The sequence below is a fragment of the Amblyomma mixtum genome, chromosome 2 (genome assembly GCF_055824585.1).
Source record: "Amblyomma mixtum isolate Tamu chromosome 2, ASM5582458v1, whole genome shotgun sequence".
Classification (NCBI taxonomy): Eukaryota; Metazoa; Arthropoda; class Arachnida; order Ixodida; family Ixodidae; genus Amblyomma; species Amblyomma mixtum.
The window spans coordinates 279952884-279967832 of record NC_143013.1 but is presented as its reverse complement, the minus strand read 5'-3'; the positions used below and the strand labels follow the sequence as shown (position 1 = coordinate 279967832).

The 14949-nt window shown below is 49.2% G+C and overlaps 2 protein-coding genes across 2 annotated transcripts in view; one reads left to right on the top strand and one right to left on the bottom strand.

Moving 5' to 3' along the window:
- LOC149364139 (uncharacterized) overlaps positions 1–9740 on the bottom strand; it is a 45412-nt gene extending 35672 nt beyond the window's left edge. Inside the window, exon 1 of the mRNA XM_089574127.1 lies at positions 9623–9740. Within this exon, the coding sequence (XP_089430253.1) occupies positions 9623–9639 (17 nt within the window). The 5' untranslated portion in view covers positions 9640–9740. The remainder of the gene's footprint in view (positions 1–9622) is intronic.
- Positions 9741–9950: 210 nt separating this feature from the next.
- The window catches only part of LOC149364138 (uncharacterized), a 30126-nt gene continuing 25127 nt past the window's right edge, over positions 9951–14949 (top strand). Inside the window, exon 1 of the mRNA XM_089574130.1 lies at positions 9951–10263. Coding sequence (XP_089430256.1) covers positions 10231–10263 — 33 coding nt within the window. The 5' untranslated portion in view covers positions 9951–10230. The remainder of the gene's footprint in view (positions 10264–14949) is intronic.

Sequence of the window (14949 nt, the reverse complement as noted above, 5' to 3'; positions counted from 1 at the left end):
CAGGTGTCCACCGAGATGTGGAAACCTCGCCTTCACTTCACGCTAAGTATATCCTGGCATAGCAGAGCCAAGGCACTGACAATTTTATATACACGATAAACCACGCAGATGGCGATGCGCAATCGCTACTGCGCATCAGAGAGGGAGAGAGAGAGGCTGTCGGCGAGGCGATGGAGAGCGCGCGGCGGCGACGGCGGCTCAGGCGGTGGCCCCGGCGCGTCAGCTGTGCGCCGTGTGACGTCAACCGCTCCTCGCGCATACGCAGCTTGGCCTTTCCAGTGCTCCGCGAAATGGCTTGGCGACTGGCGTAAAGTTGCTTTCGCAACATAAACTGGTAAGTACTCATTTGTGGACTGCACATGCGACATGCAACGGTGCCAAGGGTGCACAGTGCAGGCTGTCGGCGCACTCATTTTGACGGCGCTTATATTCGAATAAATTCAGGGGGCACTTTGGCTCTCTAAAGGACTGCAAGGCGAAAGCGTTCCCTGGCGCACTGTTTTTATTTATTTTTTATTTTTCATATTTTGTTTTTGTTTTCTCTTTTTCTTATTTTTTTCTTTTTATTTTCATATCTTATTTTCATTTCCTTTTTATTTTTGTTTATTATCTTATTTTTATTTTTTACTATTCCTTTCCTTCACTTTATTCCTTTTCTTTTATTTATGAAACCCATGCATTCACTAGATGCGCCTCGATTCATGCTCGAACCTTGAGCCTTCGTGGCGGAGTGGTAGCGTCTCCGCTTCAAATGCCAAAGGCGATTCCCACCCTCGGCGCAGTTTCTTTTTAAGCAGTGACGCCGAAAGGCGGACAAATCTGCCGACGCGTCTGTCGACACGGCTGCCGACGCGTCTGTCGACACCGCTGCCGACGGCGTCTGCTAACGACAGTATGAGGCATTAAAGGCTTTCGCCTTAATAACGCGCGCAAGTGAGCTTTACGCAGCACGTTTCGGTTGGCATAGGCAGATGAATTGATGAAATGGTCACTTGCGATACCAGAAAGTCGTGTACGCGACTTCCAGCGTGAAACACAACGGCTGGCTTATGACACTCCACTGGAGATTCACGGCCATCTGAAAACATCGCTGAGGACGCAATAGACGATATGCGAAATTGCTTGGCGGTCTGGCAACACCGCGCCTACAACTTCCGGTTTCCATCTTGGTTCGGTCGAGCTCGTCGAGCTGGTGCGTCGTTTGCTATGCGTACTTTCTTCTTGCGAGTGGAATTTCAACAGGCAAGCTTCAGCTGTTGCGTTGTTTTCACAGCTGATCTTTAACCAAATGTAGGTGCTTTCAATAAGCGCCAGCTTACTCCTACCGCGTCCTCAGCTTCGCTTGAAGTCTGGCGATGATGATCGCAATAATCGGCACTCGAAAGTGGGTTGGAAAGCCGAACCGTGACCGTGTGCTGTTGTCGTTTTAATGCTCGCATTAAAGCACCAGTTCAAACATCACGCATTATCATGGCTATTTTATTCCCAGCTGGACGCAAATTCATCTGGTAGGGTAGCGAGCGGTTATTTTGCGCTGAGTGCGCGCGTGTATTGACAAACTTCTCTGACAGTGCGAACTTTCGTTCGCGCCAACGCCAGGAGCTTCGTGCATTGCAGTATAATCACTCAAGACCCTCGACCAGCTGCGTAATTCGATTCCTTTACTGTAATGTGCAATGCGCATCCGCGTTTTTCAACGTCACCGTTTCAGAGCCCGGCATCGGTTGATTTTCGCCACAATTCGTTGAAACCGCGTCCTGCTTAAGACGCAGTCAGTCAGTCGACATTAACAAGAGGAAAGTAGGCATGCACATATAATTCAAAATATTGTAAGCAATGACTCAACTTTTTTTTTTTCAGATAAGCACTGAGCCACCGCGGCGGCTTGATTAGAGAAAGATGCTACAGTTGTAGGTGCATGCACGGACTCGATACGCTGGTCAAGCTGTATGTGCAGGGGCGAAATTAGCATGTTCGGTTGCTTCCGAAACTTAATTAGCTTACTCCCAAACTTGGACAATTGGCTTTGTTGCGAAGCAAGCTGTTGGAGCTTGCCACAACGATAATAAAATCTGATGGCCTGAAGCGTTTTCAGAACACTGTTGCACGTACTTTCTAGCTTAGAAATGCGTCCCTCCTTCATAATAAAGTAGCTATATTGTTGGCTTCTTTCTTTTTAGATTTTCGTCGCCGCAGATATCGAAGGTATAGGAATCCTCAAGAAATAAAGCATTCGCACCTCAGTTTTTATACGTAGGGTGTATTGCTTCACAAAGACTCCTTAACGCGCATAACATATGCGTATGGTCTAGAGAGTTTGCTCGCCCTTCTAAAACTAATTGAACACGGGAAAAACTTAACGGAACACGTAGCAAACTAAGCAGTAATCGGCATATGATTCTTCAAGTGAACTTATTTCGCCACGGCACGAGCGATTGGGCCGCCCGCTCAAAAAAATTACCTTCTCTATTACGTTGTTCAAGTATGCGTCTATATATATTCACGCCCGACCGGAGAGTTGATAAATGCACGAAATCGGCTTCTAATTTTGATCAGAAACAATAAAGGCTGTGGTCCCTATCTTAATTTAAACGCGAATCACCTCGAAAGCTTTGTCAAAAATTCACGGGGCACTTTGACTGTCTAAAGTGCGTAGAGGCGAAAGCGTTTTCCGCACCACTTTCACTGCTTCTGTGGCACTGGTGGCGTCACATGTAATTGAGTACTAATTACTAAGTGATGACATATCACTAATTAATGGTTAATTACTGTATAATGCCTGAATACTAATTAACTGCTAATTAATGACGCTTAAGCTTCGCCTTTAGGAGTGGAACGCGACAGCGTGTTGTAGCGCTGCCAGGGAGTCCACGGAACGCCACCACCCGTTCGGCGCGATGCCTTGCCGTTTGAACGCAACGGTTTTTGAGGAAAGGAAATTGCGCAGTAAATCTCTGTCATCTCGGTGGACACCTGAACCGCACGGAGGAAGTGGGAGTGAAAGAAGAAAGACGAAGATGGCCCCTAATGAAGAAAATGAAAATTGTATTTGAGGAAAGAAAATTACGCAGTAACTGTCTCACATATCTCGGTGGACACCCGTCAAAATTCAGGGGGGGGGGGGGGGGGGGGGTTCACTTTTTTGACCTAAAGTGTGGTCACTGATGTGTGGTTAAGATGTTAAGCTTCGCCTCTAAGAGTGGAACGCGAGAGCGTCTTGCAACGCTGCCAGGGAGTCCATAGAACACCATCGCCCATTCGGTTCTACGCCTCGCTCGTCGGTAAATTGGTTTTTGAGGAAAGGAAATGTATTTCTCTCTCATATCTCGGTGGTCACCTAAACCTCGCCGGAAGGGAAGGGAGGAGGATGGCAGTGAGCGAAGACACCGTAGTCACTAGACGTGCCTTTGTTCATTCCAAACCATCGAGCTGGCATGGCGGGGAGACGCGCCTCAGCAGTCGGGAAGAGCGGACGTGTCTCACGTCGGCTCCGCCGAATTTTATGATCCTTTCCCGAAGCATTTGCCGAAGCGCTGCGACACCATCTGGCTACACTTCCAGAACAACGAGGAGACCACCCACCCTTGTTCAGGTGGGACCGTTTTCTCAAATCCTTCGAGAATTTGAAGACCAAGCGGATCGCGCGAGTTGCTAAGCCTAACAGTTAGGCCACGACTCAGCTGCCCGCCGCGGCTCCGCGGGCAAATTCTGCCGCAAACCATGACGACCCTGATGGGATACGACCCGGAGGGGATGCAGATTGTCACCATGCCGCAGGCGAAAACCCCAGTTTTCGACAAGGTTACGGAGGCGATTATCCAACGCAAGATAGAAGAGTGGGAACGCGCATCAGCCCGTGACAACCACTCGGCACGGCAAAAAGGTCGAACGCCAGATGGACGCGTCACCGCGGCAGGGGATACGCCGCTGCAGCAGACGCCCCGCACGCAAGTCAAGCGTTGGAAGCCTCCTCCGCAGCCGCGTCTGGACAAGCAAGATGCAGTGATCATAATCAAACCTAAAGGAACGCTGGATCTCAGCAAATTCAGGGGAAGCAACGCGGTCGGAAACGCCTTGCACATTGCTGCTGGCGTCGACAAGGGCTCAGCCGAGCTCAGCGTTTGGCCCATATGGGAACAGAACATCATCGTCGTCGGGGTGCGAGACGCCCAAATAATCAGAAAGATCCTGGCAATTCACGAAATTCAGCTTGGGGACAAGGCACAGGCAGTGTACTCCTACCTCCGCCCCTCCGACGACACTTGCAAAGGAGTAATACAAGTGGACCCGAGGGTTTCCAACGAAGACATCACGAACGCGCTTCGCTCCCCGGACGCACCAGTGGTGAGCGTGAGAAAATTAGGTTCCTCCAACGTGGCGGCCATCACGTTTGAAGGAAGAAAGGTTCCGTTTCACGTCTTCTACTATGGTGAAGCGGTTCCAGTACGCCTATACAAGAAAACAACGCCAGCCTGCGCACTGTGCGGGAAACTTGGACACCGGGCGGATGTTTGCCCTTGCCCTTCGAAGTCAAGATGTCCGCAGTGCGGTCAGCAAGATGTTCCAGAATCCCACGACTGCCAACCCAAGTGCACGGTCTGCGAAGGTCCACATCCCATGGGGTCGAATCAGTGCAAGTACAAGTACCGAACATCACAAAAAACCAAGCCCAAGACAGGAGAATTCAACCACCGGTCAAGATCCAGGCTTCGGAACCGGTCCGGCAGCAGAGGTCCATCGAGCAGCGGGGACCGACTGACCCACCAGGACCAGTCCAGCAACAACTCAGCACCACCCGGCTCACGCTCTTCAAGCAATGGACCTGGGACTACCGATAATGTGTCGCACAACAACGGCAGTCGTCCAGCCGAGAAGACAACAGGACCCCATAACAAGGAGCAGCGCAACGGCAGCAAGGTGAGCTGGGCAGATGTAGCTGCCTCCTCCCCCGAAGCGTTGGCTTACAAACGACTTAAAGCAGAGATTGAACAACTAAAATCAGAAAATAGCACATTGAAAAAGCAGTTAGTCATCGCAGTCAATCCAAACAACACATTACCTCCATCGACGCAACAGGCATGTCCGATGGAAGAAGATAGGGCAGAGCTACACCCTCCGTCTCCACACCAGTTAGATGCTGGCACCCCCGAGAGGCAAGCAACTACACCAGACGCACCCCACCAGGCACCAACTCCGCAGGCACCACCATCGCAGGCACTAAAGCAGCAATATACAGAGCACCCCCAAACCCAGGAACGCATCACTCGCTTGGAAAAAACAATTCAAGACCTCATTGAAAATAAATTACAAATTATGATCGAGACGACAATCAAAAGTATGTTCGAATCAGTTATTAAACCCATGATGGAAAACCTCGAACCAGTTTTAATAAGGATGCAATCGCAGGAGATCAGAATTGACCGCAAACTTCAGGAATTATCAGATGGTTCTCACAACAGAGGCACAAAGCTGCAGGGTAAAATGGGAACTCGTCGTCTGCCAAGCACTCAGCCAGATCTACAACCTGAGGGCGCACCACATGATGAGGCACAAGTTTCTAGTGTTCAGCATGGCTCCACAACGTAGACATAAACTTACTATCCTACAGTGGAACTGCAGGGGACTAAAACGGAAGAGGGAAACATTACAGCAATACATAGACTCTCATCCCGATACGCCGCAAATAATAGCCCTGCAAGAAGTGAATATGGAGGCTAAGATCAGAGGATACTCAACACATCAAACAAATCCCTCGACATGCATCTTGGTCCACAAATCATGCACGGCAATAACTGTAGACCTTAATCTAGACAGCGACATTGAATATACCTTCATAAAAATACTGCCACAGCACAGAAACAGCAAGGGCACCTATATACTCAATATATATAGTCGCCCCAAACAGCACCGCGTAGCCTTCGACGTGATCTTTCTTAAAGCCCTAAGAGAAGCCCAAAAAGCTCCCCTAGCTATAGTTGGCGACTTTAATGCTTCTAGCCCCCTATGGGGATACCCCAGGGAAGACACGAAAGGCAGAAAACTAGCATCCGCCATCGCTGACATGGCCCTGACCCTACTCACGGACCCGCAGCACCCGACGCGAGTCGGCACCAGCGTAACGCGGGATACTTCTCCCGACCTCACGCTCGTCCGCAATGCCCGCAACTATGAGTGGCTCAATACAGGAGAGACCCTAGGCAGCGATCACTACGTGCTGCAGACCATCTTCGAAAGCAACAAGCACAGCAAACCACGAGGGCAAGCCAGAATTACAGACTGGGAGACATTCAGAAAGGACACCAAACTAACCACATCCGAACAAATAACCAGCTACGAAGATTGGGCGGCTTCCATTCTCGACCTTAAAGAAAAGCTCACAAAGTCTCTTGCCACCACGGAGGACCACCCAGCTGTTGACAACCACCTCCTACACCTTTGGGAAGCAAGACGTAGTCTTATAAAACGGTGGAAAAAACAAAGACACAATCGGAAACTAAGACTTCGAATAGCCAAGCTTACTATTCAAGCAGACCAATACGCATGGGACCTCGCTCGCACCAATTGGCTAACGAAGTGCGAATCCCTCAAAGGCCGCCTAGACACCAAGGCTACATGGAACCTTCTGCGATGCCTAATTGACCCTCCGAAAGCGAAGAGTGAACAACACAGAAATTTGCATCGAGCCCTACACAGCTTTCAAGGCACGGATCATGAACTCGTGGATGAACTCACGCGTCGCTATGTCTGCACCGCGCGAGACCCACAACCCTACAATAAGGAGTACCGTGGGGAACCGAACGAAGACCTAGACAGAGATTTCACTTCAGAGGAAATCATTGCAGCACTAGCAGATATGCGCCGAGGCACAGCCCCGGGACAAGACAAAATTACTGTCGGACTTCTGGCCAACCTCGGCACGGAGGCTCTGCAGCAACTCACGGATTACATAAACGAATGTTGGCGTACCGGCACCATTCCACAAGCATGGAAAACAGCCAATGTACACTTTATTCCCAAACCCGGCAAGAAAATCAGCATTGAAAACCTGCGCCCCATATCCCTCACGTCGTGTGCAGGCAAACTCATGGAAAAGGCAGTCCACACCCGTCTCTCCAATTATCTTGAGGACAATGAGCTACTGCCACACACGATGTTTGGATTTCGGGCACACTTGTCCACCCATGATGTGCTTCTGCAAATCAAACGTGAAGTCATTGATCCCGCACGCACAAACAGTAACCGAGCGCTTCTAACACTTGACCTCAAGGGAGCGTTTGACAATGTCAAACACTCCACAATCCTCAACAACCTCCACAGCATGAACTGCGGACAGCGAGCCTACTCGTACATCTGCGATTTCCTTACGGACAGAACCGTCAACATCAGCACCGGCTCAAAACACACAACGCAAGTGAAGATGGGCACGAGAGGCACTCCGCAAGGGGCAGTACTATCCCCACTTCTCTTCAACATTGCACTCCTAAATCTCCCACCTCTTCTCAATCAGGTACAGGGCATACGCCACGCCCTGTACGCTGATGATATAACCATCTGGACAACCACGGGAAGTATGGGAATGATTGAAGAACAACTACAAACCGCGGCGACAACAGTTCAAAATTATGCCCGGGCGTGTGGACTAACGTGCTCACCCGAAAAATCCGAACTGCTAGTCTTCCGTCAACGCAAGAATCAAGACACCATCAATATCCGCGTAGACAACTCACCCATCAAGGAAGTTCAGACCATGAAGATACTGGGTCTGTACATAAATAACAACGGCAACAACCTTCTTGCCCTCCAGAAACTACGGCTCGTGAGCGAGCAAGTCGCCAGGATGATCGCCAGGATAACGACGCGCAAATCGGGGATGCGAGAAGACGATACTCTGCGACTGGTGCAGGCTTTCGTTGTAAGCCGCGTCGTCTACGTAGCGCCCTACCTCCGCCTTAAGAAGCGTGACATCAAAAACCTCGACATCATAATCAGAACTGCCTACAAGAAGGCCCTGGGACTCCCTCTTGCGACATCGACGGACCGGCTCTTGCGACTGGGTGTGCACAACACGATCGATGAGCTGATAGAGGCACACCTTACGGCGCAGGTGGTACGGCTCTCCACAACTCGAACTGGCCGACAAGTCCTGAGTGATTTAAACATCAATTGCCCCCGACAGCTAGACACCAAAACCGACATCCCAGCCTCATGGAGAGGACAACTCAAGGCAGCTCCACTACCCAGGAATATGCACCCTGATTTTCACCAGTCAAGACGACAAGCACGAGCCGAAGCCATGAAAAGACACTACGGCGGGCGCGAGGGCGTGTTCTATGTCGATGCTGCGGGTCCCGAGCAGGGAATGACGGCCGTCGCGGTAGTGCACCAAAATACAACAGTCGACGGACTAGTACTGGCTAGCCAGGACATACTGGCTGCGGAAGAAGTGGCGATTGCTCTAGCTGCAACACACACTAGCTCAATATACATTCTCACAGATTCACAGACAGCGTATCGCAATTACCTCAGGGGCAGGGTCGCACCGCTAGCAGCTAAAATCCTGCAAGATAGCTACATCCGTGGCTACCAACCCACACACAAACACTTAATATGGGTACCAGGTCACCAGGGCATCCCAGGGAACGAGAGCGCACATGCCTCAGCCCGAGCATTTCTCCCCCGGGCACCCAGTGCGGATGCCGTGGAACCTCCTACCCCACTACTAACTTACAATGACATACTTCAGCACTTAAGATTATCCCGTCGGGTCTACCCTCCGCCGGCTAAGACACTAGATAAAGGGGAGGAACAACACCTCCGAAAGCTACAGACCAACACTTACAACAACCCACGAAGACTGCATGCCATAGACCCGGAGTCATTTGACTCACAATGCAAATTCTGCGGGGAGAAGGCGGACCTGTACCATATGGTATGGGCCTGCCAACGAAATCAGGCGATCACTGTTAATAACCAGCCAACGCAGGAGGGGTGGGAGGCAGCTCTGTCCAGCTCGGACGGAAAGAGTCAAAAGCAACTCATCGAAAGAGCCCGGACAGCAGCCTACGCCAATGGGGTTCCGGACTGAGAGCTCCAACCACGGCTACAACCTCCTAAACCATTTCATTAAAATATTTTCACCACCTGGCATGGCGGAGTGGATAGCATGCTCGTCTCGCACTCCGAAGACCGGGGTTCGATTCCCAAGCTCGACCAATTTCTTACTAGGTTTTATTTATTTATATGTCCTGACTAGAGAAGTTAATTAGGCTAATTGGGTAATTAAGCATTTAACTAAGCTCAGTCCCACTTACTTGGAGCATCACTATATGGTCCCTTCAATTGGTTGCATGGTTACTAGCCAAAGTACAATTGGCCCCGTTTGAAATTGGCGCACTGTGACGTCACGACCATTTCGACCAACTGAAAAGCGTGACATTCTCTGTCGACAACTGCTGCTAACAACGATGAGACATTAAAGGCTTTCGCCTTAAAAATCAGCGCAGAAAGCGAAAGCTGCGCACTGATCCGCGTGCTAACGCATGATACCTCGCATGGCGTTTTGTGTTACTAAAACGTTGGGACGGAGTAAAAAAAAATATAAAAGCGAAAAGCTGGAACGCACCTAGTTCTGGCACGCATCGTAGTGTCTTTTCACAGTGGAGAGGGTAGCGCAACACTGCATCGGCATTTTACTTTTCAAACGAAGCGCAGCCGTTTTAACCCAACGGTGGGCAGCAGTTTCGTTTTCTGTACCGAACCAACATGGAGGACTTAGTTCTCGGAGCGTCGAGAGATGGCGCTGCGCATTTCGCATATAGTCTATTAATTTCGGAAGTTCCGCTTTCATGCGACACGGCGTTACACGAGCGGGGCGCGATTCGCGTCCCGAAACACTGCGAAGAAGGAAGGAGGCGAGAAGAGAGAAAAACGGAGGAGGAGATATGTGTCAACTTCCGGTTTCGAGGCGGCTTCGCAAAAAGTGGCTTCATATGCCTTCGCTCGATTCCAATGCTAACTTTTCTTTTTTTTTTTTTCAATTTGCGGCTGCACAGTTAATAAACCGGAAGAAGGAGCACCGACACTAGAAAGAAGCGTATCAGAAAATGAAAAATAAAATAAAAATCGTATCACGCAAATGCGTTTCTGAGGAAGAAGAAGAATCGAACCCCACGTGGACAACTGCTCGCAGAACACCCCACAAGAACGTCAGAGGCTGGAAGTCGTATCAAGATGGGCTCCTTTCTTTCACTGCAACTTTTCAACGTACGTATTTTTTGAGTTCTTAAATAGGATCCATTCGTAGTTGCGAAGGTGCCGTCCATGTTCCGGTACATGGAAGTCGACTTATTTGCCCTTGTATACCGCCCTGAAACCGCTCGGCCCGGGCACAATCCAAGCCGGTGTTTTTGTGGTATGCCAAATGCTTGAAATGGGTTTGGGCAGGCCACGTATGCGAAGGCAAGGTAACCGCTGGTCCTGAAGGGTTACACACTGGATTCCAACGGACTGGAAGCGTAGCAGGGGAGGGCAGAAAGTTGGGCGGGTGTATAAGACAGAAGTTTGCGGGGATAGGGTGGCCGCAGCTGGCACAGGACCGGGTTAATTGGAGAGACATGGGAGAGGCCTTTGCCCTGCAGTGGGTGTAGTCAGACTGATGACTATGATGTCCTAGGTATAGACGATGTCGACGAAACGAAAAAAAATTATGGCTGAGGCTTAGCTAAGGTTAAGCCTAGTCAGATGCGAAGCATATTGATGGCTAGGCTTGTTAATACATGGCTTTCCTTGGTTGAATACTTGATCATTTTAATACAACCACTAGAAGCCTTCGTCGTGGGGGAAGACAACGGCATGGCTACAGCGGAACGCCGACTAACCCCGAGACGCGCGTTGGGTGGGCGCCTGGATTGCCACGGAAGCCGCGTCCGCCTGCCCGGTGGAGCGAGCGTTCCACCTACACCGAGTGTGAACGCGCGTTCGAAATGCGCGGGAATGCCGCTCGAGGACATTCCGGCGTCTGTGCGATGGCATCGTCACGACGACGTCACGGTGTCACGTGGCGTGACGGCTAGGGGTCCCACGGCATAGAGTTTCTTACTATTACCTAGAGGGAAAGCTGGCGGCGCTGCACTTCAGCCGCCATGGACGCTCAAAGCATCATGGGGCGGTGAGCTACTTGTTGCGAGACAGTCGTAGTTTTTTGGGAACACAGAGTGGCACTACTAAGATTTTTCATTCCGAAAACGCTGTTCGTGTGTGCGCAGACGACTTTCGCGAGAACGCAGTGGGCAAAACCCATAGGAGTGAAAACGCGACGACACACGACGCCAATAAAAGGTTTTACTTTTCCGAAATGCCATTAAAAAACCTCTTATAGTATTTAAACAACAACACCTTTTATGAAAACATATTTACTTTTAAAAGTGCGCCTGTTAAGTACGAAATATTAGTTTTTATAGTGTTCATTACTAGGCCAATAGGAGAGCGAGTCGTCTCTAATTTTGGGCAAACTTTGCACTTAAATGTTTTTCTGCTCGTTAGGACGATTGTAGTTATCAAACAGCTTTATTTTTTTATTATTTCTTGGCCAAAAGTTGCAGTTCCGCAACAAGTAGCTCACCGCCCCATGATGCTTTGAGCGCCCATGGTGGCTGAAGTGGTCTCGAGGGGTCGCCATGCAAACTCCCATTGACGGGCTGCCAGCTTTCCCTCTAGGTAATAGTAAGAAACTCTATGTCCCACGGCGACGGCGCGAGGTGGAGGCCGCCTCTCTCATCCGATGTCACGTGGTGTGACGTCACGGCGTCAGTGGTTTGACGTCAAGGTGTCACGTGCTGTGACGTCACGGTGTCACGTGGTGTGATGTCTAGGGGTCCCACGCCGACGGCGTGAGTGGTAGCTCTAGCAATATGCTTCGCATAAAAAATTGGTGGGGGCTTAGCTTTGGTTAAGCCTGGTAGGTTGCGAAAGCGCGCAGCGCCTCCTACTGAAGGAACGCAGTGCGCAGCGTCTACAGGTCACGCGTGGCTACCGGCTTTTTGAGTAAAGGAAATGGCGCAGTAACTCTCTGTCATCTCGGTGGACACCCTAACCGCACCGTAAAGGAAGGGAGGAACGCCACCACCCGTTCGACGCGATGCCTTGTTGTTGCGACTGAAAGAAAGAGAACTTGTAGAACGCCGCCGGGCTCGCCATTCTGCGGCATAGGCGCGTTGCTTAGCCATCCGCTCTTGCCTTTCTCTTTCTTCATCTGTCTCGTCGGCACGGCGCCGGCGTTTGCGCGCAGCACGTCGCTCCAGCGACGCCCTGTACAACTCCTCAGACATGACTAAGCGGAGCGCGCCTGCGGCGCCCCGTGTATGGATGGATGGATGGATGGATAGGATCGCCCCCTTTGAAACGGGGTGGTGGCAATTGCCACCATGCTCAGCTTTTCTTTCTTTATTATTTTTTTTGTTTACTGTGTTGGCAATTCTCATTAAGATTCGCCATCATCTTTACCTACGGTTTCCTACAATTCTAACCTTATGCCACATCTCTGCTTTTCTGCCACCAATCCTCCAATCGCCTTTTGCTGACTTCTACTGCAGATTTATTTACATGACCACTGTTATCTTTAAACCCTAGGGCCTCAGAAAGAGTGACTGTGCCTGCATCGACATCCGGATGGATACCATCACATTTGATTATGAGGTGTTCAATGGTTTCCACAGATCTACCACACACTGCACATGTGTCATCTTCTTCGGTAAATTTCATTTTGTAGGTGCGCGTTCTAAGACACCCTGACCTAGCTTCAAAAAGTAGGGCACTGCCTCTTGAGTTATCATAGAAAAGTTATTTCCTGATCTGCCTTTTCCAGTATCGATATAGTTCTACACTGTTTCTTTTCCATTGAATTCATCCAATTTTTAACTTCCGCGTTTTTAACCTGTCGTTTAATGCTCTTTCTTTCTCCGTCTTCATGACCGGCATACTTACTGGTTAGTTTTCTAGTTATTTTCCGCCACTGTGAGTCAACGTTCTTTCTGTATAAATATTTAAATACCTTAGCTGCCAACCTGTTATCGTCCAATTTCCTCAGGCGTTCATCATATAGTATTTTACTCTTAGCTTCCCGTGCTTCGAACGATGCCCAGCCCATATCCCCTTGTACTGCCTTGTTTGTGGTTTTGCCGTGGGCACCTAGCGCTAATCTTCCAACAGCTCTCTGATTTACGTCTAATCTCGACTGAACTTCTGCCCTTAAGCACAGAACCGCATTGCCGAAAGTAAGTCGCGGCACCATTATTCCTTTCCAAATACCTCTTAGTACTTCATATTTGTTGTACCCCCATAATGCCCCATGTTTCATTATCCCGGCGTCTCTTCGTCCTTTTGCCCTAAGAGCCTGTTCATGCTTTTCCGTGTATATCTGCCCTTCGTTTAGCCATATCCCGAGGTATTCGCCACTTTGGGTATTTCGTGGCCTTGTATTGTAAGCACCTGATCAGTTGTATCGTTAAAAATCATCACACCTGATTTAGTTGCGCTAAAACTGAATCCTAGAGCGTCTCCTTCGTCTCCACAGCAATTAACCAAAGTTTGTAAATCTTCCTGGCTATCTGCTAACAGTACAATATCGTCCGCATACATTAAACCCGGGAGTCGCTGCTCAACTACCTTTCCGCCTAATCTGTACGACAGATTATAACCCAGATTACTTTCTTCTAGCCTTCTTTCCATATTTATCACGTAAAGCATGAACAGCAGCGGTGATAGAGGACAACCTTGCCTTAATCCTTTGTGCACCCCCACAGTTGTGGTACTTTTTTTCCCTTCCCATGTAATTTCAACTTCATTATCTCGGTAGATTTCCTGTAGAAAATCAATTACCTCATCACCAATACCTAAATCTTTCAATATGCTCCACAGGAGTTCCCTGTTCACGTTATCGTATGCACCGCTTATGTCCAGAAAGGCTAAAAACTGAGGTCTATCTTCCGCCTTAGCTATTTCTATGCATTGGGTAAGCACGAACAGGCTATCATCTAACCGCCTACCCCTTCTGAACCCATTCTGAAGTTCTCCGAGTATCCTATTCCCTTCTACCCATGACTGCATTTTTAATTTCACCGCCTGCATTGCCAGCCTGTACATAGCAGATGTTATTGTAATCGGACGGAAGGATTTTATGTTCATCTTATCTCCTTTTCCTTTATAAATCAAATTCATTTTACTCTGTCTCGAGCTTTGCGGAATATACTGATTTGTTATGACTGCCTCCAATGCTTTTATCAGCGCTTCCTTGCTTCTTGGGCCAAGTTCATTAATCAGCTTAATTGGAATTTCGTCTATCCCTGCGGATGTGGTTTTAGGAATATTCGCTTCCGCCTTTTCCCAGTTAAGACTAGTCAGTTCTAAGCTGTTCTCTATTGTGCTGTCCTGTGTTGCCGCCTCACTTGGGGAAATTACCCCATTGGCGTTGCTAAAAGACGCAGCTATAAATGACGTAATGTAGTCCACAGCATCGTCTCCCTCTAAACATTTTCCCTCAGCATCTATAATCTGTTCCTGCTTTCTTTGATTTGTTTTTCCCAACCAGCTTATATGGTTCCAGAATTTTCTTGGCCCCCCCTTTATTTGCCTCGCGAACTTCAGCCAGCCATTTATCAGAGGACTGCTTTATTTTAGCCTGGACTAGGACCTGAACTTGCTGTTTCTTTTGTCGATAAGATTCCCATTTTTTGCCTATTTCCTCTTCAGATAACTGCGCTCTCTTTTCTTCTCTGTGCTCCCTTGAAGCCACCCGTCGTTGTTCGAAGGCCTCCTTAATTTCCATATTCCACCAGCTTCGTGGCTTCCTCTTTCCTCTCCAGCGGTCAACTCCTTTCACTTGTTTCATTTTTGTAGCGATGAGCAGTTCTAACTGGTTATAATCCCAATTTTCCATGTGGCGTTTCTCAATTA